Below are 27,443 nucleotides of genomic sequence, written 5' to 3'. Positions count from 1 at the left end.
CGGATGTTATCTGTGGGTGGATGAGTCAGTGGTAGGCGGGTGGGTGGGTGAGTGGATGGATGGGTCTATGAGTGGTTGAGTAGGTAGGTGGGTGGATGGATAGATCAATGGTAGGTGGGTGGGTGGATGGATGGATGGATAGATGAGTCAGTGAGTGGGTGGGTGGCTGGATAGGTCAGTGGGTGAGTGGATGGGTGGGTGGATGGATAGATGGGCCTATGAGTGGGTGAGTAGGTAGGTGGTTAGATGGATAGATCAGTGGGTGGGTGGATGGATGGTTGGATGATTAGATGGATGTTTGGATGGATAGATGGATGGGTGGGTAGATGAGTCAGTGGGTGGGTGGGTGGATGGATAGGTGGGTGGGTGGTTGGATGGATGGATCAGTGGGTGAATGGGTCAATGAGTGGGTGAGTGGATGGGTGGGCCGATGGATGGATAGATGGGTAAGTGAGCAGGTAGATGGGTAGATGGATGGATAAGTGGGTCCATGGATAGGTGAGTAGATGGATGGATGCACAAATGGACTGTTCCTTCTACTATACCTTTTTTTTTCTAAGATTTTTATTTATTTATTCATGAGAGACACAGAGAGAGAGAATGAGAGGGAGAGAAAGAAGCAGGCTCCATGCAGGGAGCCCGACATGGGACTCGATCCTGGGTCTCCAGGATCAGGCCCCTGGGCCAAAGGTGGCGCCAAGCCGCTGAGCCACCCGGGCTGCCCTACTACACATGCTTTTGTACATCCTTCAAGATCCCACTGGGTACCTACCAGAACTCTGGTCTTCTAGATGCATCTTTCCTTGGCTCCCATCCTGTCTGGTGTTTGGTCTTTAAGTACATGTTTTGTATGTGCCTCATTTGCTTCCTGGTACATCTCACCTTGCTGGGGAGTGGAGTCCCTGGCTGCCCCCACCCCAGTGCTGTGTGGGGAGCAGGTGCTTAGCACATAGCCCATTGCTCAGGGGACGGACTGGGACCCGGAGGGCTCAGCTGCTGGCACTTAAGTGCTGTGTTGGAAAGAGAGAGGGACCATGGATGGGAGGGCTGGGTGCTCACACATTCTTTGTTTCAGAACTGGGCCTAGGGTCCCAGAGCCCAGACCGCAGGTAGCCCAATGAAGCACATCATTTCCAACTAAAGGGCTGTCTGTTCCGGAGAGACAGCTCTTCTGGGTCAAAACACTGGCTCGGATCCTATTTCTTATTCTTTTACATGGAGAAAATTTTAACACACTAGTTGTTCACCCAGACCCCCGGTTGGTTTCCTAAGACACACCTAAAACGCCGTGATAGGCCGGTGTCCCAGCAGCCCTTCCCGATGGGGTAAGATGTTTGAGGCGGTGCTGCTTGCAGATTACCGGAGGGCATGGCTGTTGATGGCTTGTAGTGGTGAGAAGCCCAGCAGTGAGCGAAGCCAACGTCAGTCAGGAGGTTTGACCATAAAGGCAAGGCATTGCTCAGCATGAACGGTTTTTCTCCAAAGAGAGGCTGAGGGAAGAGGAGGGAGTTGTAGTGGGTGATTCTTCGCTGGTCATCGAAAGTCAAGGTGTGTGTCCTTGGCTTAGAACCTGACTTGTCACAGTGGGGAGCACACTGTTCTAGCTTCTGAAAGGTCCCCAGTGATGGGCAGAGGGGTGAATTGGGCTGGCAGGCTGCAGGCTGGGCAGTGCAGGTGGCAGCTGAGGAGGGAGGTGAGGGGGCGGAGCCTGGGGCCTCAGGTGTGCGGGATGCCTACCTGGCCAGGTGGCAGGAACAGCTTAGCTTTTCCAGTGGTCTCTGTGTTTGCAGGCCCGGCCGGTGGGAAGGAGTTTTATTTAAGGATTGTCACTTGATTTTTATTTTTGGCTGTGGCTGGGCCTGTTGAATTATGTGCCAAGAGGACTCCTGCTTGAGAGCTCTACTTTTACAGATTTAAAAATAGCCTGGAAGCTGGTTCCTTCCTCCTGGTGACTTCCCTGGAGGCTGGGGTGCTGGGTTGGGCTGGGGCCCATGCTGTCTGGCTGCACGGTGGGCACGAGCCAGGGTGTCCTGTGTTTCTCCCTCCGAGACAGGGTGGTGGTGGGCTGTGGGGAGGAGGCGCCCGGAGTCACAGGTCCGTGGGCTGGCCCTGCCCCTGCCCTGCTCTCAGACTGGGGCTGAGACCACGTGGGCGAGGACTGCACAAAACACTTTGCCACAGCGTGCTGCTGTCTCCTTCCTTGCGGGGCCCCGTGTCTGTAGCCCGTTTGCCTCGTCCTTTTGAAAGCAGCGGCCAGCCGCCTCTGTGTGGACGCGGGCTGCAAGCATGACCAGACCATCTTTTCCTTGTCAGGGTTCTGGAAAGTTCATCCGTGAGTAGGAGCTGGCTTGTTGGGAACCTGGGCATTTTGGACAAGGAAACCAAGCCTTATTAGAAACTCAACATGAGGGCACCTGGGGTCTCAGTCAGTTAAGTGGTTGAGCATCCGACTCTTGATTACAGCCCTGGTCATGATCTCAGGGTCCTGGGATGGAGCCCCGAGTCCGGCTCCATACCCAGTGGCATGGGGACTGTTTGTCCCACTTTCTCCCCCTCTGCCCCTTCTTCCCAACACACGCCTGTGTTCCCTTTCTTTCTCTCTCTCTAAAATGAATAAACAGGCAGCCCGGGTGGCTCAGCGGTTTAGCACCTGCCTTCAGCCGGGGTGTGATCCTGGAGACCCAGGATTGAGTCCCGCATCGGGCTCCCTGCATGGAGCCTGCTTCTCCCTCTGCCTGTGTCTCTGCCTCTCTCTCTGTCTCTCATTAATAAGTTAAAAACCTTTTAAAAAATAAGTTATATAAAATAAAATGAATAAGCAGGGGCGCCCAGGGAGCTCAGTTGGTGAAGTGTCTGCTGTTGGCTCAGGTCATGATCTCAGGGTCCCCAGATCAAGTCCTGCATCCGGCTCCCTGCTCAGCAGAGAGTCTGCATCTCCTTCTGCCCCTCCCTCATCATGCTCTCTGTCTCTTTTTCTCATTCGAATAATTAAACTCTTTAAAAAACACATGAAATTAATAGATAAAATCTTAAAAGAAGAAAAGAAAAGAAAAGAAAAGAAAAGAAAAGAAAAGAAAAGAAAAGAAAAGAAAAGTTCATACAGACCGTGGACACCCTGTGGGCCCAAGGCTCCCTCTGGGCTCACGGCACCCCTGCCCCCTCCCCGCCGCCCAGCCTGCAGCCCAGCTGCTCTGGTGGGACGTGGGTGGCGACAGGCGGCGTGCCTGGGGAGCCGCCCTGGTTTCCCTCTGGGGCACCCACCTGGCGGCCTCACTTTGCTCACATGGAAGTGACCTCGTGGCTCACGTGGGGAACCTCAGGGAGGGAACAGATGAACCACGGTGCTGACTGCTCTCTTGCTACACCCTCGGGTCCTAGAAGGTTCAGGGGCTCAGGCTCTCCCCGGGCGGCCGTTCTGCCCTCCCTGCCTCCCACAGGCCCTGTCTGCCCCCGGCCGCCCATGCCAGGTCAGCACATGCTCAGGGGCCCAGGAGGTCCTGCTGTGAGACCGGGGGCCCCACACGCTGGCTGCGAGTGTCCAGGCCCAGGGCCCAGGCTCCGCAGGGCGATGGCTGACGACCGCCCGGCTCAGCATCGGAGCAGGAGTGGCTGAGGGGAGCCTCCTAGGTCAAAGGCGGCTGCCTCAGGCCGTGCAGCTCCCTGTCCCACCCCCATCCTGTCCCCATCTATGTCCCATCCCTGTCCTGCCCCATCCCTGTCTCTGTCCTGTCCCCATCCCATCTCCGTCCCATTCCTATCCCATCCCTGTCCCATCTCTGTCCCTGTCCTGTCCCTGTCCCCATCTCCATCCCTGTCTCTGTCTTCATCCTCATCCCTGTCCCCATCTCCATCCCTTTCCCTGTCTCCATCCCTGTCCCTGTCCTTGTCCTGTCCCTGTCCCATCCCCGTCCCCGTCCCCGTGGGACGTTGGGCAGGAAGTGCCACCTTTTGAATGACTAGCTCAGCAGTTTCCGTTCAGCAGGAAATCGGCCCTCCTGGTTCTGTCTCGGGGGTGGAGGGTGGAGAGGAGGATCGATGGCCTTTGTGTTGCCTAGGCCAGTGCTGTGCCACCGTGAGTGACCTCCGTATGTCACCGGGAGGGGAGTGGGCGGCACACCCGCTGCTGGTGGGATCACGGCTCCAGGCTCCGTTCCAGGCGCGGGGGTGGGGGGGGGGGAGAGGCGCTGGCCACGCGGGAGCCCGAGCTTACGGGAGGGAAATAGCCCCGACGTGCTGGGTGGTTCCATTCATCGAGCTGTGGTTGTGCCACCAGCAAAAGAGGCCCCGGAAGAGGTGCGCATCCCCTCGCCTCCTCGCCAGGAAGTGGCCCAGCACGTCTGCGGGGCTGCGAGAGGCCGCCCTGGCCAGTGGGAGCACTTCATGGCCCAGGTCTGGGGATGAGGGGGTGAGGGAGTGAGGGGGTAAGGAGGTGAGAGGGCGAGGGGGTGAGAGGGTGAGGAAGCGAGGGAGTGAGGGGGTGAGAGGGCGAGGGGGTGAGGGGGTGAGGGGCCAAGGCCCGGAACGTGGGGCTGGCATGCCCGCCGTACAGGGCGTGGACGTCCTCTCGATGCTGTCCTCTCGATGCTGGGGTGTCCTCGCTGCCCCGCTCGGGGCCAGGCCTTGTGCTCTCGCTGCCGGTGTGTCATGTGAGAACCCGCCACGGCGTCCTCCCTCACCTGCTGTCGGGTCACCTGTCTTCACCGGCTCTCCTGAAGCCCGGCCGGGCCCTGGGCTGTCACCGACAGCGAGACAGCTGGGGCTGTGGGCCCGAGTTGGGGGCTCCTGCAGGTGGACATAGACTTAGACATGGCGTCGACAGCAGTCGTGTTTGCTGAGCCTGTCCCTGTGGACCTGTGTCACCTCTAGGAATCCCCGTCTAGCACCCCGAGGAGGACCCATGATAGAGCGAGATCCATGAGCAAATGTGATGAGGGGCCATGTTCAGTTTGTGGGGAGTGTCAGGGAGGTTACTCGGGGAAACGGCGACTTTGGGACTGAGAGGCGGGGAGGGGGCACCAGCACGTGCAAAGGTCCTGGGGCAGGGGCAGACTGAGCATCTGAAGACCTAGAAGGAGGTCCTGGTGGCTTGAACCCAAAGAGCAAGGATGAGGGAAGCGCAGGGAGAGAGGCAGCCGGTGAGGTGCAGTGGGGGCACTTGCAGGGTGCTTGGATCTTATCACAAGGCCCTGCCAACTTTTAGGCAAGACAGCAGCAGGTCCTGACTCATTCTGACTTAGGCTTTCAGGGGAACCCCTGACTGCGGTTAGAGCCAGATTGGAGGGGGTAAGGGGGCCAGTTAGGGACCAGGGTGGGAGCGGAGACCAGCAGAATGCCTGGGATTGGGGGTCCTGGCAGGAAGTCCCGGGTGTGGTAGTGGCACGGGTCCCCTGGGCCATAGCCTGGCCTGGCTGGTACCACGAGGGACGTGGGGGCACGCAGCTCACCGGCAGGGACCCTGCCCTCCTGTCACCTGGCTCCCTGGCCGCCCTGCCCTTGCCGCCTGGCCCGGCAGAGGCCACCCCTCCTCTCAGAGCTCCCTTCGTACGACCCCTTTAGGAACCGTGTTCTGTGCCCCAAAGGGGGGGTCACGAGGCCTAGGTCTTTGCCCCAGGATGGAGGGGATCTCGGGGGGAAACCGTGGCTGTGGGAGCTGGGGGACAGCTCCCCAACGGCCTTGGCGTGTCCTCCAGGCCCCCGTGTTGGGGAGGACCTTCTCCCAGAGAGTCGCGGTGGGAGGGGCCCGGGGGGCGGACAGTGTATGGGAGGATGCTGGGGTGCAGGCGCCTGCAGTGGGGTGGACCCCGGCAGGGTGGACACACAGGATAGCCCCGAGAGCGCCGGTATTTACTGGGCCAGTGGGCCCTGGCAAGCCACAAACCTGAGTGCTTCTCACTGGTGGAGGCGAAATCCAGAAATCCAGCGAGCCACGGGCTCCCCAGGCAGGAGGTGTGGCCACGGCCGAACACAAGGGCTCTCGGGGCAGGAGGGTCTTCTGACCTTGGGCCTCGCAACCCCCCACCCCCTGTGTGCCATCGGGAGGGGCTGCCCTGCTGCTCACGCACACTTGTGCTGTGAGCCCGTCTGCGTCTGGGGCCTCCGGCTGTCACACTGACCTTGGCCTGAATTTAGGGGGTTCAGGTCTGAGGAGGCAGCCAGGACCAGAAAGGAAGCTGCCGGCCGCCCCAAGCACCTCCCTGACCCCCTCCCGCCACTCCCCGGCTGAGAGAAGGTTCCACCAGCAGGGCTTCCATCCAGGTCGTCTGTCCTTACTGTCTGTGTCCCCGAGAGGGCCGGCCTTTGTTTGGGTTGCTTCTTCATCACAAGTGTCCTGGTGCCCGAGGCTGTGCGGCCCTCGCGTGCGGGACGCACCTCTACCCAGGAGACCGCGGCCACCTGGGCTCCTGATCGCTCTGCTTCGGTCCTGCCCAGGCCCCAGCGGGCCCCAGCCTCAGCAGATTTGTTTGGTGACTCTAACTGTCTGCTAAAGAGGGGAAATGGGATCACCAGCTTCCAGCAGCTGCTGTGGAGGAGGCTGATCCACAGTGTTGGCCCTCGGCAGCCCGGCCAGCCTGGAGAGGCGTCTGTGCGGGGTATATTCTCCGTGGGGGCTCGTGGCTGGGCCACGGCACGTGTCGGGGGCTGCTGTGGCCCATCCCCGCAGCACCTGCCTCTCCCTGCAGAGCGGTCGGTGTGTCTCACTGGGTACCCGTGTCCTACTGGGACGCGGGGGCCGAGCCCAGCCCAGCGAGGTAGCAGTTTCTCTGTCCATCACGCTTTCATGGTCATCTGTTCCCAGGGGGTGGTGACCCCTCCAGGATGAGAACCCTGAGAAGTCAGGGCTGACATCCAGGCAGTGTGGGAGGGGCATGAGCTCCATGACTTCGTGGGGCTGTGGCGAGAGCAGTGTCTGCTGCGTGCCTGGTTTAGAAACAAGGCAGAGCCATTCCCCGTGTGACTTGGGTCTCCATCTGCAGGAGCCTTGGGCCCGAGGGACATGGCCTAGGATGTCCAGATGGACACAGTTGCATTTTATTGTGATACAAGTGTTCGGTAATAGGGTTTGCACAGGACTCGGCATAGTCCTTGAGAATTGAAAAAGTTGTCTGAAGCCAGTTGTCATTGCCCAAATGTTTGTGGGGTGACTGAGTTGGGAGGTCATGCTGCAGGGCAGTGAAGGACTTGCCTGCGAGGCCAGCTGGGGTCCTGTGCCCACAGGCCAGGGTTTGCTTCCCAGGAGCAGCGCAGAAGGCAGGGCCCTGGTGGTTGGTGCTCCCTCCAGGTCAGCTGCTCGGTCAGAGCCTGGAGCTGCGCGCGGGCCACATAAAAGCTCCGCGACATAGTGTGCGCGCGTGGACTCTGCAGTGCGGACGGGCTGCAGGGTGAGCCGGAGGCCTGGCCGGGCCGCGTGCTCACACCCAAGGAAGGCTGAAGCTGGGTGGGCAGCCACCTGTCAGCAGGTGTCCCGCCGAGAGCCTGGCTGGGGCCAGCCCACCTGAGCTCACGCCCTGCTGTCTGCTCCCCCCAAATGTGTGCGTTGAAGGCCTCTCCCCCGGTGTCGGCGGGTCAGGAGATGGGGCTCCCAGGATGGGGTTAGTGTCCTTGAGAGAAGAGGAGACGCCCGAGCCCTCTCTGCCGCATGAGGCCATCCCACAGCGGCCGTCGCCAGGCTTGGGAGGCACCCTGACCCCGGACTCCCAGCCTCCGGAACGGCTGTTGTTCACGCCCCCCAGGCTGTGGTATTTCGTCCTGGCCGCACGAGCTGAGATACACCCCTCTCCATCACACACAGTCTCAGAAGCGGGAGGCCGCGTCTGTGTAGATGCTCGCAGGGGGTCACCCCCGGGGGATGGCGCAGGATGGAGGCAATGGAAGGCCCGGGGAGCCTGTGGGGTCTGAAGTGGGCTGTCTCCAGATCCGCGTGTCCAGCGTGTGCAAATGCCATGAGGCGCCCACTTAAGATGTGAGCCCCGTGTGGGCTGCATCTGTGGGAGTTCCCTCTTGCCGCTGCACCAGATTTCCACAGACCGAGTGGCTTAAAATAGCGTGTTTATTCTCTTACAGTTCTGGAGGCCAGAAGCCCCAACACAGTGAGGGGCACGTGTTGGCAGGGCTTTGTCCACCCCCCTGAGGCTCTAGGGCGGGGTCTGTTTCCTTGACTTGTCTGGCTTCAAGAAGCCGAGAAGCCACCCGTGATCCTGGGCTGCATCGACTACCCTGGAGGCCGCATCCCTGCACCTGCCAGTCTCCTCCCTCCGACCTCTGACCCCTGCCTCCCCTTAGGAGTTTACTTAATGGTGATGATGCAGGGCCGGGATACTCCCTGCCCCTCCAGGTCCTTAACTTGCTCACATCTCCAGGGTTGCTTTGTCCACGGAGGGGACATGGTCCCAGGTCCCAGGAGTTAGGCTGGGACCTCTTTGGGGACCATCACTCGGTTTATCACACGCTACAGTTAAAACCACAAATATGTGGCCGTGGGTTTGCACTGCTCCTGGAATTAGGTCCTGCGTCTGGCTCTGCGTGCCCCACCCCCCGACTCCTCCCTCAGCTCATGGGCCCTCCTGCCACAGGCTCTTCCCCCAGGAATCTTGCCACCTTACTCTTCATCCCATCTGGTCCCGCCGGGACTGCAGGAGCGCCCTGCTGGTCCTCCCACTGTTGCTGTTCTGGGTCAGCGGTGCCCGGATGGTCTGCCCCCGGCAGGAGTTCTGCTCCGTGGCGGCAGCCTCCAGACCACAGCCAGGGCATGTGCGTGTGTCCAGGCCATGTCCGTGGGGTGACCAAGGGCTACCAGGATCCCTTCCTCTGGGGCATCCTGGTGGTGGTGGCGACTGGCGAGGTGATTTGCACCTGTTTTGTTTAGCAAAGAACTCCTCCCATTGCTTCACCTCCGCTCTGGCCCCCACCGTGTCAGAGGAGCCCCGGTGACCGGTCGCCCCTGCAGGGCTTCCCCCCACGAGAGGGGCGGGCAAGCTGCCATGGCCTGGCCGGCGCAGATGGGGCCCTCTGTCCGAGTGTGCTGGAACCCACGCCTTCCGTCAGCACCGCGGCTGCCGCAGGGGCAGAGTGGACCGGAGGGCCGCTCACCTGGCAGTTCTCTCCCCCACAGAGGAGGAGCTCCGGAAGCTGAGAGAAGAAACCAACTCAGAGATGCTTCGGCAGGAACTGGACCGGGAGCGGCAGCGGCGGATAGAGCTGGAGCAGAAGGTCCAGGAGGTGCTGAAGACCAGGTGAGCCGGGGGCCTGGACCCCCCACTGCCCGCTCAGACACTCTCTTGCCCCGGAGCCCCCCACGGGGTCCTGGTGCCCCTTCCCGCGCCATCCCACTGCATGCAGTCACCTCCGGGTTTGCCCGCCACAGATGGTCCCCGTCATCTTGGCAGGGCCCCGCCATCCCGGAGGGTGACAGGCGCCCCCAGCTTCTGGAGGCGCTCTGCTGTGGGATGGAGCCGTCCCCGGTGCATGGCTGCCTCTCGCACCCCACGCCTCTGCCCACAGGAGCTGGGCCGCTGCCTCACGGTGCTGCCAGCGAGAAGCGGGTCCTTCCAGAAGGGTGTTTGTAGGCTCTGAGAGCTGTGCCCCCCTGTCCTGACAGAACCCCAAGAGGCTCCCTGTCTGTCCACACGGCCTGCAAGCTGGTGGCCTGGCCGACGAGGCCACTGCTGGGACATCCCAGCCAACGCTGCTTTCTCCCTGGGCGGACGAGTGCATTGTTACTGTCATGTCTGGCTCTGGCTCTGACGACACCTGCACTCTGGGTGCCTCGCTGCATGGGGTTCAGTTGGTGGAAAGGAAAAGCCTCCTCCTGTTGCACAGCCAGATGCTGGCTTCCTGTCCGCTCTTCTCCGCTGGTTGTCAGCTCCCAGGAGTTGGTGGCATCTGGTTCTCTTTGGAGGAAGGGTCTTTTGTTTCGGGCTCTGTAGGCGTTTCCAACAACTGCCGTGTGCTTTGTAAGGCCTTGCCTGTCCCTGCAGGGCAGTGTGGCTGTTGTGGGGTCCCTGGGACTCCTGATGGGGGCCTCAGGCTTGTGAGGGGAGTGACGGGCCCTCCTCTGCCATCCTGCCCTGGCTATGAGGCCGGCGCCCCTTCCTAGACGTTGGCACGTGGGCCTCGACCTGCACTTTACCTGATGTCGAACCTTCTCACGTGGGAATCCGTGAACGTTTCATTATGGAAAGGGGTACAGCCGGGGACCGACTCAGATGATGCCAAGAGACCCAGGGTGGTTGGAGGTCAGGGAACAGGGCTTTACAAAGGCAATTCAGGCCCGTCCACTCCGGGCTTGTCTGGTTGGTTATCGGACATTAGCGTAGGTCGTAAGGGTTCACGGTTGTTAGAAACCCAGGTGCCTTTCTTCGGAGTCAGTGAGGTCACATGGCATCTGTGTTTCCCGGAGGCCACTCTGCTCCCTTCCCACCTTCTGTGGAGTGGCAGGTGGGACTGTGTACCCTGAATGTCGTGGGCTGGGGTGTCCTGGCTCACTGTCTTTCCTTCTCGTCAGTCTGTCTCGTCCATCCAGCGCACAGACCAGGATGGGTCTGTATTTGGGGTGATGTGAGGGGGGACAGTTCTGTCCCCTGGGCACCTGCTCCTGTGTCCTTGTGTCTCCATCCCCCCCTTCCCCCGGGGCACCTGTCCCTGTGTCTCCATCCCCTTGGAGTAACAAGCATGGGAGTCCAGAAAGTCCCCACCGGTCACCCAGACCCCAGATCTACCTGTGTCTTTCACCTGGGCCCAGGCTTGGGTGGGGGCCTGTGTCAGTGCTTCTCAGGTGAGCTGCGTCTTCCAGAACCTCTGGGCTGGGCAGAGACATCCTGGTGTGGAGGCCATGATGCACGCCTGGGAAGGTTAGGCACTGGGCCAGGTCCTGGCATCTCCCACATGCCCTGGGCTCCTCTCCTGTTCCCAGTAAACCCCCGTTTATCACTGGTAGCTCTGGGCATGGACAGTTGTTCGAGCGACCTGGCCACAGGGAGGGGCGGTCGTGGAGGCCAGGCCCCCTCCTCTGTGACCTGGCTTCTGTCCTGGGGACTCCGCCTCTGTCCTGTGTCTTCCCCATCATTGCTCCGTGAGGCTGCAGGCCTGGCTCACCCTGCTTGTCTCCCATCCAGCTTGTCATCCTGCCTCCCGCTATAGATGACAGTCCTGGGGTTCAAGCCCGCAGAGCAGGTCGGTTCGTGGGAGTGTGGCGTGAAATCCCACCATGTGAGCAGGGCAGAAACCACCCCCCCATCCCCCGAAGCCAAGGGCAGGCTCAGGCCAGAGGCTCCCAGCTCTGCTCTCTGTCCCGGAAGAGCCCTCTCTGTGCCCCCCAGACCCTGCAGAGGCTTGCCAGGGGCCACTTTTCCCACATCCTGGGGTCCCTGCTGGACCAAGAGCCCCAGGAGCAGTTAGTGGTGCATCAGTGGCCCCGGGGCCAGCACAGAATGAGGCCGGGGCATCGGCTGTGGTACGAGAGAGGGTGCGGCCTGGCCTAAGCGCCCCCTGAGGCATGGGGGCAGAGGGCCTGGGGGCTGGGCCAGCTGCATCAGGCTCTGGAGCTGGAAGTCAGATCAATAGTCAGGATCTGGCAGGTGGACAGAAACTCTAGGAGAACCCTGTGAGGCGGGTTGACCGCTGTGGCGGGGCCGCAGGGGCGGGAAGCCAGGCAGGTGGCTGGCACGGGCTGAGCGGGGACCTGGGCCCAGCTGGCCAGCGCAGGGGTCACCTAGCCTGTGGCCTCGCGTGGTGCTTGCTGGCAAACGTCCTTTTAGCAGCAGGCGAGTTAATTGCCGTGAGGGCTGTTTATTGTGAACTTAACAGTTGAGAAGCACATGTGTTAACAGAGGAAAGAGTCGTAGATTCATGAGACATCTTTTATTTGGTTGTTAAAAAGAGCTTTGAAGCGTGTGCCCATCGTGCTTTGGGCGTCGTGGCCTGGGTGGCGCCACAGCCTGCGTGGAGCAGGGGCTCCCAGGGGACCCCGCTGGCTAGACCTCACTTCCGTGCAGCCAGCTCCTGTGAGTGCTTGTGCTTCCCGCAGCCCCGATGCACACGGTGTTGTGGACTAACAGGACTCCTGCTTCTTCTCCCCTCTAAGGACCGAGGAGCAGACAGCTCAGCAGCCTCCGAAGGGGCAGGCCCAGGTCAATAACGGAGCAGGTAAGCCCCCAGGGGCGGCCGGGACGGGTGCTGGGGAGCAGGTGCTCCTCTGCCGGCCTGGCCTGCTCACTCTGGCGTCGGCTCCCCCCGGACCGGCCTGGGTCTCTCTAGTTGTGAGTTGGCGAGCTGTGGTAGCAAACACAGGTCGTTCGACAAGACGTGATTTTATTTTCCTGTAAAAATACCACCCGGCACCTGTTCCCGCCCATCCTGATAGAGAAGTGTCGTCATTGTCGTCCCACTGGCTTCTTGGCCACTGACCTGGGGGCCCGGGTCCAGAGCCCGGTGGTCCTGACAAGGGATGAGTGGGCAGTGGGGTCACCGTAGTCAGGTGTGCCCAGGCCCTCCTAGGTCAGGACCCACAGCCCCGTTCTCTGCACATTTTCTCCCCGCCCTGGGCCGTGTTCTGCATCCTACCCCAGCCTTTGTACTTCCTAAAGCTGCCCTGGGAGGAAACTGGATTTTCTGCCCATCTCCCTAGGGGTCCAACCCGTGCTGGGCCTGGCCCTCCCATCTCCCAACCTAGGGCCCATTCCCGCAGGCTGACCACTGGTGGGCACCCTGTCTGCACCGGGACTTCACAGTCACGCCGGAAGGGCCTCAGGGTTAAGCCTGTCTCATGCACACCTGAGGAAACGGGGACCCCCAGGGGGAAGCCTCTGCCTGGGGCACGCGTCCTGCCTTCCAGAGGGGAAGAGGGCCCCTTCCCGGGGACTCTGGTGCAGGACAGGCTGGCAGGCCAGTCCAGGTACAGGATTGGCTGCTGTGCCCTTGGCGAGCGTCAGGGAAGTGGAGGGCGGGAAGACCCCAACTCTCCGGGTCCCCAGGCCCAGGGCCCTCTGGGGCAGTGGTCACAGGGGCGGTGGGAGGCGGGGACGGGTATGCAGCGGGGGCGGCCGGTGGCGGAGGGGGTCCTGGCCTGAAGGTGTCTGGTCAGGCAGCGGGCCCGGCCTAGACGTGGGGGGCGGCCAACCACAGCCCTCCGTCTGACTTCACGTTTTTAAAAATATTTTTACATTTTTAAATGGTTGGAAAAAATGGAAAGGGTGTAGATGTCGCATTCCAGCACCCGTAGTGTGGTTTCACGGGAGCGTGGGCGGGAGGGTACGTGTTGCATGCCCTCCGCTGCCACGCAGCGTCACGGTGGCTGTTTGCCCGCTACCCGGCATGTGCTGCGAGTGTCCAGGTAGGGTGAGCAGCCCCCGCCCCGCAAGCTCCACTTCTCCAGGCCTGCGGCCCTGGACCCCAAACCCCGACCCTCAGAGCCCTGGGGCGCCCGCCTGGCCCTCCCTACGGTGCGGGGACAGCGCCCCCTGCGGGCGACTCTCTTCCCTGTGGAGTGTTCGCCTGCGGTTTCCTCCGGGTTTGCTGAGGCTGTGACGTGGGTCCCTCGGGGACGGTCTTGGGCCCGTGAGCCGAGGCCGCCTCCTTCCCTGGGGCCCCCACCAGGACACAGCTCGGCTGGTGTGACAGCGGGGCCCCGTGTGGCTGGGAAAGCGGTCCGGGCTCGGTCAGCACGCCCTCGCGAGTGTTCACGCCCCTCCGTGGGGGTTCCTCGCACCGCCCCCCTGCCCTCACCGGGACCTGTCCCCGCAGATCGGCGCGGCCAGGGGCTGTGCCCCCGTGTCCAGAAGTGGTTCTACGAGAAGTTTGGGGAGTACGTGGAGGACTTCCGGTTCCAGCCCGAGGAGAGCACCGTGGAGACCGAGGAGCCCCTCAGCGCCCGGAGGTGGGGGTCCTCACGGAGGTGGGGGCTGGCCTGGGGGGCAGCGGGGCTCTGCGGTGGGGGTGTCGGGGACGCGGGCACCCAGGTCCTGGCCCTCATCTCTCCTCCTCTCTTAGGTTGACGGAAAACATGAGACGACTAAGTGAGTACCTGGCGCGTCTGTGACACCGTCTGTGAGCACCTGTGTGTGGCTGGGGGGCAGGAGTGCTCAGAAGGATGTTCCCCGGGAGTGCCCGAGGGAGGAGGCTGCGTGGGAGGCGTGTCTGGGCCCCACCCTGTCCACCCGGTCCAGGTCGGGTTGGGGCCAGCTCTGCCCACCCGGCCCCAAGCGGGGGGGCGCAGTTTCCCTCCAGGCCTAGAACCCCCCCTGAAAAGTGGTGGCTCCCCAGATGCTTGCCAGCGCCGAGGCGATGCCACCCTCAGCTGCCCCTTTCTCCCGCCTGGCACAGGCCGAGGGGACGGGAGTGGACAGCTGATGTGTCCCCTGGGGACAGTGGACGGCATGTAGCACCGCAGCAGCCGAGGAGTGCCAGCAGAGGCCCCTGAGTCCTCTGGGGCTCCCTCCCCACACAGCTGCCCACCTGCCCTCCCGGGTGTGCCTGAGCGCTGGCCTCACCCGGTCTGTTCTGTCCCCAGAGCGCGGCGCCAAGCCTGTCACCAGCTTCGTGAAGAACCTCTCTGCCTTATCCGACTGGTACTCCGTCTACACGTCTGCCATCGCCTTCACCGTGAGTGCCCCTGGCGCGGTGGGCATGTTCTGCTAACCTCCAGGCAGCCGGCCGGCACCCCTGAGGCTTCCCTAGGGACACATGTCCATGGCTCCCTCTGTAAAGTGGGTGCCGTGTTGCTGCCCAGCCATGGGGTCGCTGCAAGGATCAGGCGAGGGCGTCAGGGGCGCCCGGGGCCGGCCCGTGTGTGCACAGATGTCCCACAGCGTTTTCAGGCGCAGGCCTCTATCGGCACTTCCATCTGCCTTTCTGGACGAGTCAGGGAAGAGGATGGTGGGGTGGCTTGTCTGCCTAGGGGGCCCCAGGCTCCTCCCACTGGGTACCTGGGGGAGGCTCCTGGCAAACACCAGTGCTTGGGGGGCCAAGCTGGGCCTCTGTGAACCCACAGGCCTGGGGAAGGGCAGGAGAGCACGGGTCTGGCCAGGGGGTGTGGTTTAGGGAAGATGGACCGGCCGCTGTGCCTGCATTGTCCTGTGGCAGCCATCCCCGGCCCCACTCGAGGAGACCCCCTCATCACTGGGAGGAGGACACAGGCCACCCACCTGGCTACCAGGCCCCGAGGCCAGATGGTGCAGCCATAGCTCCCCGAGTCCCTACCTCTGCATTCTGGAGGGCTCTGAGACCACCTGGTGCCAGCCCCAGGGGAGATGGGCATCTTGCACACTTACAGAACACATGATCCTGTGGCAGGGCCCTAGCTCGCTTTCACCCTTCATGAGCCTTTGGCCCCCTGTGACCTCTGGGGCCTTGGTCCTGCCTGTCCTCACCAGGAGAGCGCCTGCCATTCAGACCCACCTTCCAGGCCTCTGCCCAAACCCCATGGCGTTCCATGCTCTGCCCCTCCTGAGCGTCTGCTCTGTGCTGGCAGCTCTGTGCCAGGCCCAGGCGGGAGCAGAGGGAAGGGGCCCGAGCGGCACTTTGCCTGGCACGTGGCACGCGGTGGGTTCTCAGCCACCTGCCGGTCACCTCGCTTGGCTGTGCCGAGTCCTGGTGCTGCTTGTGAGCTCAGGGGAACCATGCCTGGGGCTGGAGGACCTCTGTGTGGTCAGCTCTCCTATGCCCATCCCAGGCCACGTCCAGCAGCTGCTGCCCTAGGACGTCCCCCTCCCTACACACCTGGAGCAGCTTCTCCCACTGCTAGCGGCCTCTGCTGAGACGGCAGCTCTTCCCAGGGCTTCTCCGTCAGGCACCCCTCCTTTGGGGAGATGCTGGGGCCCCGGGCATCCCACGTCCCAGCCCGGCTGCATGCCAGGCGGGGCAGGGGGGATGGAGGACGGATGGGGCCTGTCAGGTTGCCTGACGGTCTCTCTCCCACCCGCTTTCTGTCCCGCAGGTGTACATGAATGCTGTGTGGCATGGCTGGGCCATTCCCATGTTCCTATTTCTAGCAATTTTGAGGTTATCCCTCAATTACCTCATAGCCAGGTAGGTGAGCTGCTTTGCCGTACGAATGATGCTGTGTCCCTGCAGCACGCACAACCCTGGCACACCCGAGCCGGGGCTGCCTCACACCTGCTGTTCTGGGAGGGGTCGTGGGGTGGGCTAGGCTCCCGAGCACCCAGGAGGATGCTCATCCCCACGTGGTTTTCGGGATCGTGGGAGACAGCAGCGGGTGGTTATCCAGCCCCTCAGTGGCTCCCCCTCTCGATGGCTGGCAGGCACCTGCAGGGGGTCACCGAGGCCACTCCTGTCCAGTGATGGCACCCCGGGGATCATGCTGGAGTTACAGTCTTTCTGCCCTGGGAGGTCCTGGGGGTCAGAGTCCTTGCAGTCACTCGGCCTGGGCAGCCTGCCCCGTCCTTTCTCTGTGCTCTGTGAGCACCGTCCAGGGGGCTGTGTGGGAAACCCGTCATTCCCAGGTGGCCCCAGCAGCAAACCTCGGCTTCTCAGGAGCCTGAGGAGGGCCCCGCAGTCCAGACTTTAACCACTGCTCAGAGGTTCACGTTTGCACACACTGGTTTTCCCAGATGAATCTCGGCCTGCTTACGTGGATTCATTTGGAAATGTTATTTGTAAAGAGAAAAACCTTTATGCACTTGGGAAGGGGCGTCAGTGCCCCGACCGGCCATGTAGCTAAAGTACTTGCTGTTACTGCTTTGCGGACTTATTTTGAAAAACCTGTCGTGTTGTCCTTGTGTACTTTTAAATGTCTCTTCCCCGTCTGGGCCCCCGGAGGAGGGGCCCGTGAGGGTGACCTTGAATGGTCCATTCTGAGAGCCAGGATTAGGGGCAGCCCTGGTGGTCTTGGCAGCAAACAGCGGGTTTCCGAAGCCCCTGCCCCGTCAGGAGCCCAGGGCTGCGGAGTCCATGTAACCCTCCGACGGCACCAGCTGTTAAAGGCCTGTGACGGTCTCCTCTTTGCCAGGGGCTGGAGGATACAGTGGAGCATCGTGCCTGAAGTGTCTGAACCGGTGGTAAGTCCTGGGAGGGCAAAGGCGCCTGTCTCCACCTGCTCAGGCCTCCACCCACTGGCACTGTGTGGGGAGGCCGGGGTTCCCCGAGGGCCCCAGGTGCGGCTGTGTGGATGCCCTGGGGAGCCCTGCCTGGCAGGTGGAGGTCAGGGAGCAGAGGTCAGCTGCCCCCCCGCACCCTGTGACCCCCTGCCAGCTGACACCCCGAGTGCCCCTCGCTGGCCCAGGCTTGGCTGCATGGGAAGCAGGCTCCCTGCCCCGGCCTGTTCTGACCCTTCCCAGTGGGGACGTGATACGCTGCAGGGAGGCACTGAGGGGCTCCCTGGACCATAGGACATGTAGACTGGGATCAGCAAGCTGTGACCACGGCCCTCTGTCTGGTTTTATGACATTTTGTTGACGTCTAGCGAAACCCTTTAATTTATGCACTGCTGGGATGCGTTGGGGCAGCAGCAGCCGAGCTTAGCAGCCGTGGCACAGCCCACGTGGCACACAGAGCTATGGGCGTTTCCTGTCTGGCCCTTACGGAATAAGCTTGCCGAGCAGAGGAGACTCTGGCCCCCGGGGTGGAGCTGCAGGCAGAACCCAAGGGGCGGAGCCCCTGCTGTGCATGCAGGTCCCAGTAGGGGTGTGGGCGCAGGGCTGCCCAGGGGGCCCCTTTAGGGGGTCAGGGAGGGAGTCTCAGGAGGCCGGCCTGTGCCTACTGCGGCTCAGCATCCAGGAGGCCCTTGGGAGGTTCTTGCTGAATGAACTCAGGATGAGGTCAGGAACCCCCTTTGCCTCAGTTTCCCTCATTGCAAAGTGAGAGGGGAGGGCTACGTGGTTTCGGAAGCTGAGCCATTGAGGCACGCCTCCCCGCTGGCCGAGGGGGGTGCCACTGCCCCCCCCCAAGGCCCCAGCAGGGGTCCCCCAGGACGGTGCACCTGTGCTGTGTGGGGGCAGTAGAGGGGACCCGCTCCTGGGGCTGGGAGGCCTCTGGGCTGCTGAACTCTGGTGGAAACTCTCTCCCTTTGGCTGCAGGAACCTCCAAAGGAAGACCTGACCGTGTCTGAGAAGTTCCAGCTCGTGCTGGATGTCGCCCAGAAAGCCCAGGTACTGCTCTGGGGCCCGGCCTGGGGGCGTCTCTGGACCTGCCGTGCCCGTGGGGTCCCCCGGCCCCCCAGGACCCAGGCCTGTCTGGTGTCAGCTGACCTGCCATCAGCCTGCGGCCCCGATGGGCAGGCGGGTGCCCTGGAAGTGGGGGTCCTGCCGCAGCTCCCGGGAGGGACGCGGCCCCGGTCCACCGGCGGCGAGTGGCTGGGCCGGCCGTCGGGGCTCTGTGTCCCCCCACTGTCGCTGTGTGGACTCGCGTGTGGACGGCGGCCCGCCCGGGCTGAGTGACCGCCGTGCTTGTCCTCACAGAACCTCTTTGGCAAGATGGCTGACATCCTGGAGAAGATCAAGAAGTGAGTCACGGCCCCCAGCTGGGTGTGGGGGTGCGGCCCCGTCCCCCGCTGACCCCGCTCTCCCTTCCAGCCTGTTCATGTGGGTCCAGCCTGAGATCACGCAAAAGCTGTATGTGGCGCTGTGGGCCGCCTTCCTTGCCTCCTGCTTCTTCCCCTACCGCCTGGTGGGACTGGCCGTGGGTAAGGAGGCGCCTGGGGGGAGTGGGATGTGGGGCTGGGGGGAGTGAGGGGTGGGGCTGGGGGGAGTGAGGTGTGTGGGCTGGCGAGGTGTTGGGGGGAGTGACGCTGTGGGGGGCACCAGCCTACATCCCACCAGCCTGTCTGCGGGGCACACATGCCTCCCAGAGGCCCGCTGTTGGCACTCGCTGGCGATCCTCACCTTTAAACTCAGGAGAAATGCAACCCATCACAACGTTAGAGACCTTAGAGTTGTGTGATGATGGTTCCTTAAAACAAGCTCACCCTGTGCTTCCATCCCTGCACCCTCCCCCCTCCCTCCTCCCTGCAGCAGGGGATCTGGGAGGCGTGGGCTGTGAGGGGTCAGGTGGATGGAGGAGTGCTGGAGGGCGGGAGAGGCATGGGGGCAGTGGATGGGGCAGAGGATGCAGAGGATGCCGGCTGGGGTGGAGCAGATGGGACCAGGAGTGGGTGGTGGCCGGTCAGGGAGGGCGCAGGGTTTGCCCCCCAGGGCTGGTAGGTGATGTCGTCCAGGGAAGTGGGAGGGACACACACGGGTTGGGGGGGAGGTTCAGGCTGAGCTCTGGGGCGGGGAGGGGGCAGGATTCAGGGGGCCCCTGGCCATGGGGCCGAGTACCTCTGCAGGGTGGGGAGGAAGGTGCAGGCAGGTGGAGGCTGCCCCCGACCCCTCAGCCCGCCCACCCCGGGAAGCTGTGTCCCTCCCCTGGCCGGACCCTGATCCCTGACCACCATGGGGCTGGTGCGGGCGCAGGGCCCGTCCGCAGTGCATGGTGGGGGCGAGGGTGGGGGGCTGGATCTGCGCTGGGGCGTTGAGCCCGGGGGTCACACCTTATGGGGCTGTCCCCACCTGCCGCCGCCCCCAGCATGCAGCCAGGGCCTTGCCGGGACCCCCGGGGCTGGCAGACGGTGCAGCGTTGGGGGAAATGCCCTCAGTGCTGCTTCTCGGGGCGCAGACCGGCACACGAGCTCTCTGACCCGGGCTGAGGGGGGCCCCCTGCCAGGATGACCCTAGCCTACCAGGTCAGAGGGAGGCAGGCTGGGGGTGGTCCCCCGTGAGTGGTGACTTAGGGGCTTGTTTATGAGGTGGTGTGATTGGCAGGAGCTGCCCGCCCCTCCCAGGTGGCAAGACACAGAACATGACCCCTGTTGGCTGGGTCACCTTGACCCCCTCGCCCCCTGCCCCGCACCGGCCAGCCCTGGGCCCTGGGAGGCCATCCCTGAGCCCTGGCGCTCTGCTCCCTGTGGCCCTGGGCCCGGCCGGACGGGACTGTGGTCTCCTGTCCCCAGGACTCTACGCCGGGATCAAATTTTTCCTCATCGACTTTATCTTCAAACGCTGCCCGAGACTGCGAGCCAAATACGACACCCCGTACATCATCTGGAGGAGCCTGCCCACGGACCCACAGCTCAAGGAGCGCTCCAGCGCCGCCGTGTCACGCCGGGTAGGCTGGCCTCGGGCTGGGGCAGCAGCCACAGGCCCACGCTTGCTGCTCCTGGGGCGTGGGGAAGCTGGTGTCTTTCCAATTGGGGGCGGGGGTCTCTCGAGACAGACGCAGGGCGGGAGGGATTCCTCGCTGCCCGGCACTGTGCTTTCGGAGGGCCTGGCAGGGTGCGGGAGAGGGGGGAGGCATGCGGATGGAGGCTCCCTCCCACCTGAAGGCCCCTCGCACTCTCCCACGGACTTGCCTGAGCTGTGCTGACCCCCAGGCCCAGGTGGGCAGGGTGCGGGGTGCTGGTCGTGACGCCCCAGAGCCTGGGGGCCTTGTCAGGAGGGAGCCCTGGGAGCTGCTGTCCGGGCCTCCGTTCGTGGCTCTGAGGCTCGGGCCTGCCTGGTGCCCACTGGCTGGATCGGGCTGTATTTATATTCACGGCGGGAGACCCCTGGGAGCTGGGCCCTGGCACAGAGGATGAGCTGGCCTGGGTGTCCCCGTCCGGGTCTCAGATGAGTGCAGGAGGTTCTGGGTCCGTTGGACTCTCGGGGAGGTCTAGGAAGGCTTCCTGAGGGAGGCGACGCTGCGTTGCTGAGCACCATGTATGCACGTCATCTGAGGAGAGGGTGTCTGGTGACCCATTGGCGGGAGGGAAGCTGTGGGTCAGGTGGGCTCAGGGACGACAAAGCTTATCGGGAGCCCAGGTCCTTAGCGGGACAGCAGGGTCGTCCTGAGCCAGCAGACGGGCTCCGGTCAGGCAGGTGCAGGGAGACCCGAGGGAAGGGGTGCAGAGGTGGGCAGCCTGGCACCCCGAGGCCGTGGGGGGAGAGGAGGGGCTTGTCCTCGTCCTGGGGGGTGGGGGCAGGGCCTTCCAGCGGCTAAGACCACCTGGCGCTGGCCAGACTCCAGAGAGGCGTGGGCGCGAGGCCGCAGGCTTCCCGGGCCCAGGAGGGAGACCCCGCCGAGGGTCTGTGCCTGCAGCTCTGCTCGGCCTGTGTGTGGGGTCTCACGTCCCGTGGACCCACTCGTTCTCTTGTCTTGGTCACGCGTGCGTCTGTTGTCTCCTCTCTGGGCAGCTGTCAGGGCACGACAAGGTACGGTGTCTGTGTGGAAGCCCTGCCTCTGCCGGGGCCTGGTGCAGTGCGTTGCTGTGTTGTGACTCTGTTTGACCTTTTAATGTCTCTTTCTGTGGCCTGTCCCCCGGCCAGTTCCGATTTTGGAAACGTCTAGAATGGCCTCTGAGTCCCTGGTGGCCCGGGGCCTGGACGGCGTGTGCTGGGGTGCAGGCTCAGCCTCGGTCTCCTGAAGTGGGGTCACCGCTGGGGGAAGCGGGGCTGTCCCCACCACTCTGGGGCTTCTCTGCCCAGGAGGAGGCCGGGCTCGCGAGATGAGGAGCAGCCCCCGGCAGGGGCTTGGAGGGGTCGCACCCACATCCGGGCATCCGGGTGGCCCGCTGCTCATCTACCTTCACGGTGGGGCGGGGTGGGGGGCTGTGTGCGTCCCGGTGCCCCCACCCCCGGCTGGCCCGGCTGATGGGCACGTGTGCTCTCGGCAGTTACAGACGACCTCATCGCGGAGCTACGTCTCCAGCGCACCCGCCGGCCTGAACAAGGACGAAGACACCGGTCGCTTCCACGGTACCAAGAAGGGCAATTTCCACGAAATCTTTAACCTGACAGAAAATGAGCGACCACTGGCAGGTATGTGTGCGCTGGTCTGTGGCCGCCCTGGCCTGCTGGGGGCTCGTGCTGGGCCCGGCAGTTGCGATGGCAACAGGGCCCCGGGAGGGCTCCGGGCAGGCAGGAGGAGTGGGGTGTGCGCCTGGCCCACTCGGCCAGCTCCGGGGGGGTGTTGAGCAGCATTCAGAGGGTCCCCCAGAGCGGCTCAGAGCTGCTCTCCAGCAGAAGTGTCCCCCAAGCAGGTGTGGCCCTGAGGGTCCTTCCTGCGGCCCCCGCGCCCTGGCTGCGACCATGACCTGGCAGGAGGGCCGTGCGGCACAAGGCAGCTGGGTCCTTAGAACCGCCCGCGGGCAGCGTGTGACCGCCAGCTGCCGCCGAAAGCCCTGGGGTGCCAAGCTTTGACCTCGTCCGGCCCCGTCCTGCTGGCCGAGGGGGAGCCAATGTGTCCTCTGGGTGCCCTGGCCATGGTTCGGTGCACCTGCACAGCCGCGCGCTTCTTCAAGAGGGTGAACATCCCAGCTGACACCCGCCCCGTAGCCGACACCTGCTTCCTAGGAAGGGGGGGCAGGGCGCCTGCCTTCCTGTCGCAGGGTTTTCTGAGGGTGGACAGACATGTTGGCACATGTCTGACGAACCCGTGCTGACGGTTCCCACCTGGAACCGGAGAGAAGGGTGACGGGTCGTGTTTGTGCCGCTAGTGTGCGAGAACGGCTGGCGCTGCTGCCTCATAAACCGGGACCGCAAGATGCCCACAGACTACATCCGCAACGGGGTTCTGTACGTGACGGAGAAGTGAGTGCCTCTGGGGCCCGGCCGCCCCCTCCCCATGTCCCCGTCCGCCCCACGCTCCTGTGTCCCCCACACTCCCGGCGGTGGCCCTGGGCCACGCCTCCCCACCGCCTCTTGCTGGAGGAACGGCTTCGGACGTCCTGGTGCTTGCTGGACGTACCAGGGATGCTCGACATCCTTTGAGCATGAGTCATGAGGCAGTTGGTTCCATCTGTAAAAGCTATGAAATGGCCTCTTGAGGTGGAATCCTTGGTGCCAGGCCAGAGGTGGGGACAGCTGGGGGCCTGGGCAGCACAGCCCGGGGAGGGGGGCAGCCCTGGGTCCAGCCTCTGCTCCTCCCCCCGGTAGTTACCTGTGCTTCGAAAGCTCCAAATCCGGTTCTTCCAAGAGAAACAAAGTCATCAAGCTGATGGACATCACAGACATCCAGAAGGTCAGCGTGGGCCCCTCCTCCTCTTCCCCGTGACCCCTCCCGGATTCTGGAGGAGGGGGGCCGCGGGGCCACTGAGTGGGGGGTGGGGTGGGGGGGCTCGATTGGAAGTCAGATGCGTTCACAGCGGGTGAGTGGGGATCAGGAGACTGGGGTGCAGTCCTCGGTTCTGCCCATGTCAGGGCCCCCCTTCTAGAAGCCTCCATGCAGGGCCCCCAGGCCCCCATCAGAGGCTGCGCACGTACCACGGGCCTGTCCCACCTGCTCATGGGTCAGCGCCAGGCTCCTGACCCCCCCAACCATGGTGTGGCTCCCCCGGCCCTGAGGTGCTCGGGTGTGTCCTCTCCCAGTTTCCCTTGGGTGTGGTGGTGCCCGGGAAGGCCTGACATGCTCACTGGGAGGGGGTGGCCAAGCCCACCCACCTGCTGCCTGTCTCCAGGGTCTGAGTGTCTGGGGCACAGGTCAGCCCCAGTAGGGGTTGGGTCCCAGCTCACAAGCACATCAGGAGCGCCCCCCCCCCCCCCCGCCGCCACGGCGACTGCGGTCCCTCCCCAGACAGATGTGCCATCCCTGGGATCAGGCCGGGGGCCTCCCCCACCTGCAGTGCCCGACTCGGATGCGGGAAAGGGTGGGACGGGGCGTCAGCAGGTCTGGTTCCTCGGTCACGAGGGGTCCGTGGGGCTTGCTGCCTGTGGCCCCGGGAGGGGAATGCCCTGGGGTCAGGGGTCAGGGGACAGGTGCACAGGAGGGTCCCTGGTGACAGTGTGCTTCGTCCCTCAGTACAAGGTCCTCTCCGTCCTCCCGGGCTCAGGCATGGGGATCGCGGTGTCCACACCATCAACCCAGAAAGTACGTGCTGGGGGGGAGCCGGGGAGGTGGCGGGTGGGGGGGTGCGCTGAGACTCCCTGGAGGGCCCCTCCTCCCCTTTCCTCCCCCTAGACCAGCGGAGCTCCTGCCCCTCCAAGTGCTGGGCCCCCGGGGGCGGGGGGCGGGGGTGGAGCCGGGTCGGTGTCGCCAGCGGGTGGGCGCTCTCGTCCTCACCGGGTCGTCTCCTCCCCGCCAGCCGCTGGTGTTCGGTGCCATGGTGCATAGAGACGAGGCCTTCGAGACCATTTTCAGCCAGTACATGAAAATCACGGCGGCGGCAGCATCTGGCAGTGACAGCTAGTGTTGATTCTCCCGGGACGATGCTGGAAAGGGTTTTGTTTTGTTTTTCCTTTGTTTTTTTTTTTTTTTTTTTTTTTTTTAACAATTTGATAGTGGAAAAAAATTGGACGTCCTCCCGATCTTTTGCAATAATTCCCCTCAATCTGTGGTTTTTATTGTGTTTGCCCTGCGCTCTGCGGACCCCTTCACGCAGGGGTGGGGCCCTCAGACGGAGCCCGCCCTTCTGACGGTGAGGCGTGCCCCACGAGCTCGGGGGCGCAGAGGGCAGGGGACCCTGGACGCCGGTGGAAAGGATGATGCACGGGAGCCGCCGGCCCCGGCCCCTGCCTAGGACCGCTGCTGTCTGCCCCCGACGGAGAGCCCGCAGCAGCCGCGCACCCAGCGCTCCAGGGGCCGCCGCCCTTCCACACCAAAGCCATAGCTGAGGCGCACCTGCGGTCCCTCTTCTGGGGGTGACAGACGCAGGGAGGAGCGGCCCGGAGGCCCCTCCGCAGCACCACGAACGGGACCCTGGGTCTCCTTGGTCCAGCGAGGCCTTCCGCAGCGTGTGGCCAGGGTGAGCCCGGGTGGGGGGCGCGGCTCTGCGTGGCCTGCGCCCTGTGCCCGCCTCCCGTGGGCGCCGACAGGCTGGCTGGGCCCGGGCCCCGCCCCCGCCCAGGCCACCTACCGCCTCGGCCTCCCGCGCCGCCGGGGCCTGGAGTTGGTGACCCGCGAGGATTGGATGGCACGGCGGGTAGAAGCACATCTTTTTAACACTCTGCTCTTTGGAGAGCCCCATGGGACACCTGCCAGGCTCTCAGGCCACACGGGGCTTTGGTGGCTCGCAGATGAGGATCAACCGCGGCTTGGCTGGCGCCGGCCTTGAGGCTACAGCCACCTGGGTCAGTGAGCAGGGGCTCTGGGGTCCCGGGGACAGACAGTGGGGCCCGGGGTGGGGACAGAGAGTGGGGCCCAGGATGGGGACAGAGAGCAGGGCCCCGTGTGGGGACAGACAGCGGGCCCTGGAGTGGGGACAGACAACGGGGCCCAGGATGGGGACAGACAGTGGGACCTGGTGTGGGGACAGAGAGTGGGGCCCGGTGTGGGGACAGACAGCGGGGCCCGGGGTGGGGACAGACAGCGGGGCCCGGGGTGGGGACAGACAGGGGGCCCGGGGTGGGGACAGACAGCGGGGCCCAGGGTGGAGATAGATCAGTGGGGCGCAGGGTGGGGACAGGGGGGCCCGGGGTGGGGACAGACAGGGGGCCCAGGGTGGGGACAGACAGCCCAGGTTGGCACAGATCAGCGGGGCCCGGGGTGGGGACAGATCAGCAGGGCCCGGGGTGGGGACAGAGAGTGGGGCCCGGGGTGGGGACAGACAGGGGGCCCCGGGGGTGGGGACAGACAGGGGGCCCGGTCTGCCCGCGTGAGCTGTGCAGGGGACCTGGAGGTCACTGGCTATGACCGTGTGGAGCCCAGAGGTTTGGGGCCGGCGGCCTGCACCCCTGACGTCTGGCGGAGTCGGTGGGCGCGCCCCGTGCCAGCACACACCCGGGCCGGGAGCCAGCTGCCCCCCATGCCCTGCTCGGCCTGGGCCCCACTGGGAAGCGGGCTCTGGAGACGAGGCCGGGGAGGGGGCCCGTCTGCGGGCTGGGTTCGTTCCGGGACAGGCCTGGGACCTCCGTGAAGGACGGGCTGAGACGGTGGCGGTCAGCACACTTCCAACTCGATTATTCCAGTTCCTCAGCTTGTCCTGAGTCCTTTGGGTGTCACTGAGATTGTTGTTTTTTGAAGAAACAGAAGATTATATTTTTTACAGAGAGCAAGCTGTTTTTCTTATTTTTGTATCATTTTTCAGATGTAATTTTTACCTTTGCTCCAATCCGGATGTGCTGGTTTGGGTGAGACCTGGTGGCAGCGCTCACGTCCCCCTTCCCAGGGACCCCAGAGCCACCCGCCAGGGCCCCGGGTGGCCCTCCTGGGGGGCCGCCCAGCAGCCTGATGAAGCACACACCCCGCCCGGCCGGTGAGGTCTGAGGGCACCGCGGCGCCCACTGCTCGCTGCGACCCCCGGGGGACCCGAGTCAGGACCCACTGAGCCTCGGCTCGGGCTCCCCCAGGTGGCGCCGGCGGCCTGGCTCTCGTGGGCCAGGAGCGGCCCCAGGGACCGGCGGCAGGGTGGTGCCCGTGGGTGCCAGGGGTCAGCGTGTGCCCGCGGGGGGCCGCCCTTGCCAGCAGAGCGGGTGGTTTGGTTCGAGTCCCTTCTGAGGAGAAGGGGAGATGAAAACTGACCACGTGGGGGCGGGGGGCCCGGGAAGCCGGCTCTGCCCGCGGGGGGGTGGCCTCCCCGCCTCCCGGCTGAGTGCCCGTAGTTTCTCTCAAATTGTGTAAATCTGGGCAGATGTTTAATTTCTATGACTAATCACTGAACTAGAATGAATGTTACATTTTTTATGTCCGAAGCTTGAGTCTATTTTGAATCTGTAAATAATCGTTCCTGGTGTCACTTTTGTTCAACAAAAGGATCGTACTGTATGAAGAACCGATGAAAACCCCCGTAACATTTTTTTAAGAAAACTTTGTTTGTTTAAAGAAGTCTTGTATAAATTATAATTTTTATTTAAATAAACCCGAAATGCTGTGTGCTCAGGGGCGGGTGGGGCCAGCGGGCAGCTGGCACGGGGCGGGGGCGCGGGGTGGGGACACCGGTCAGGGAGGCCCAGGGGCCCCGCAGCCACCAGCGGGGACGGCCGAGGGGGGAGGCAGGTGCCCGGGGGGCGGCGGGCCCAGTTCCAGAAGGTGGGAGGGCAGGTCGGGGCATCCAGCAGGCCCATGACTCGGGGTATGGAGGAGCGAGTAAAGGACAGAAGCAGAGCCTCGGGCTTGGGGTACAGGTCATGGTCCCCCCGGGCATGGCTTCCTTGGGAGTGGTGGGCGCCCCTGGGACCGGGTGCTCCTGCAGGCCTCCCCCTGGGGTCTGCGGCAGAGAGGTGGGCAGAGGGTCCCCGGTGGTTCCCGTGGCGCGGACGCTGACCCCGGAGACTGTGGGGGGCAGGAGCCCACCACCTGCCCAAACCACCAGGGCCCTGCACTGAGCTGAGCTGGGTGCAGCCACGGGCGCCCGGCCTCCCACACCCCGAGCCCCCAGGGGGCCCCCAGGAGGCAGAGGCCGGGTCCCCGGGAGCGAGCTGGGAGCTGGACAGAAACCAGGTCTGGAGGCCCAGCTCTGCTCACAGGTGTGGCCTTGCGTCCTGCGTCCATCCACCCCTCTGTCGCGAGCACTGTCCTGGGGGCTGGACGTGGCCCCGACTGGCTCCTGG

The 27,443-nt window shown here is 63.8% G+C and overlaps 1 protein-coding gene across 2 annotated transcripts in view; it reads left to right on the top strand.

Annotated features, from left to right (window-relative positions):
* The window catches only part of GRAMD4 (GRAM domain containing 4), a 73,458-nt gene extending 46,706 nt beyond the window's left edge, over positions 1–26,752 (top strand). The window contains exons 4-20 of one of the 2 annotated variants that reach the window (XR_013388926.1): positions 9,110–9,230; positions 12,080–12,141; positions 13,738–13,870; positions 13,984–14,009; positions 14,504–14,595; positions 15,929–16,020; positions 16,961–17,009; positions 18,027–18,098; positions 18,408–18,451; positions 18,522–18,631; positions 19,937–20,091; positions 21,635–21,779; positions 22,457–22,550; positions 22,896–22,980; positions 23,758–23,826; positions 24,041–25,025; positions 25,982–26,752. Coding sequence is in view for 1 of the 2 variants with exons in the window: in XM_077914079.1 (XP_077770205.1) it covers positions 9,110–9,230; positions 12,080–12,141; positions 13,738–13,870; positions 13,984–14,009; positions 14,504–14,595; positions 15,929–16,020; positions 16,961–17,009; positions 18,027–18,098; positions 18,408–18,451; positions 18,522–18,631; positions 19,937–20,091; positions 21,635–21,779; positions 22,457–22,550; positions 22,896–22,980; positions 23,758–23,826; positions 24,041–24,145 (1,454 nt within the window). In the remaining variant the exon portion in view is untranslated. Of the gene's footprint in view, positions 1–9,109; positions 9,231–12,079; positions 12,142–13,737; positions 13,871–13,983; positions 14,010–14,503; positions 14,596–15,928; positions 16,021–16,960; positions 17,010–18,026; positions 18,099–18,407; positions 18,452–18,521; positions 18,632–19,936; positions 20,092–21,634; positions 21,780–22,456; positions 22,551–22,895; positions 22,981–23,757; positions 23,827–24,040; positions 25,026–25,981 lie in introns of those variants that run through there. The other variant, XM_077914079.1, reaches the window with a different exon arrangement.
* Positions 26,753–27,443: the final 691 nt, after the last annotated feature.

This window comes from Canis aureus, chromosome 11, assembly GCF_053574225.1.
Source record: "Canis aureus isolate CA01 chromosome 11, VMU_Caureus_v.1.0, whole genome shotgun sequence".
NCBI classification, from domain to species: Eukaryota; Metazoa; Chordata; class Mammalia; order Carnivora; family Canidae; genus Canis; species Canis aureus.
Note: the sequence above shows the minus strand (reverse complement) of the source record. Positions and strands in the feature narration are given on the sequence as shown.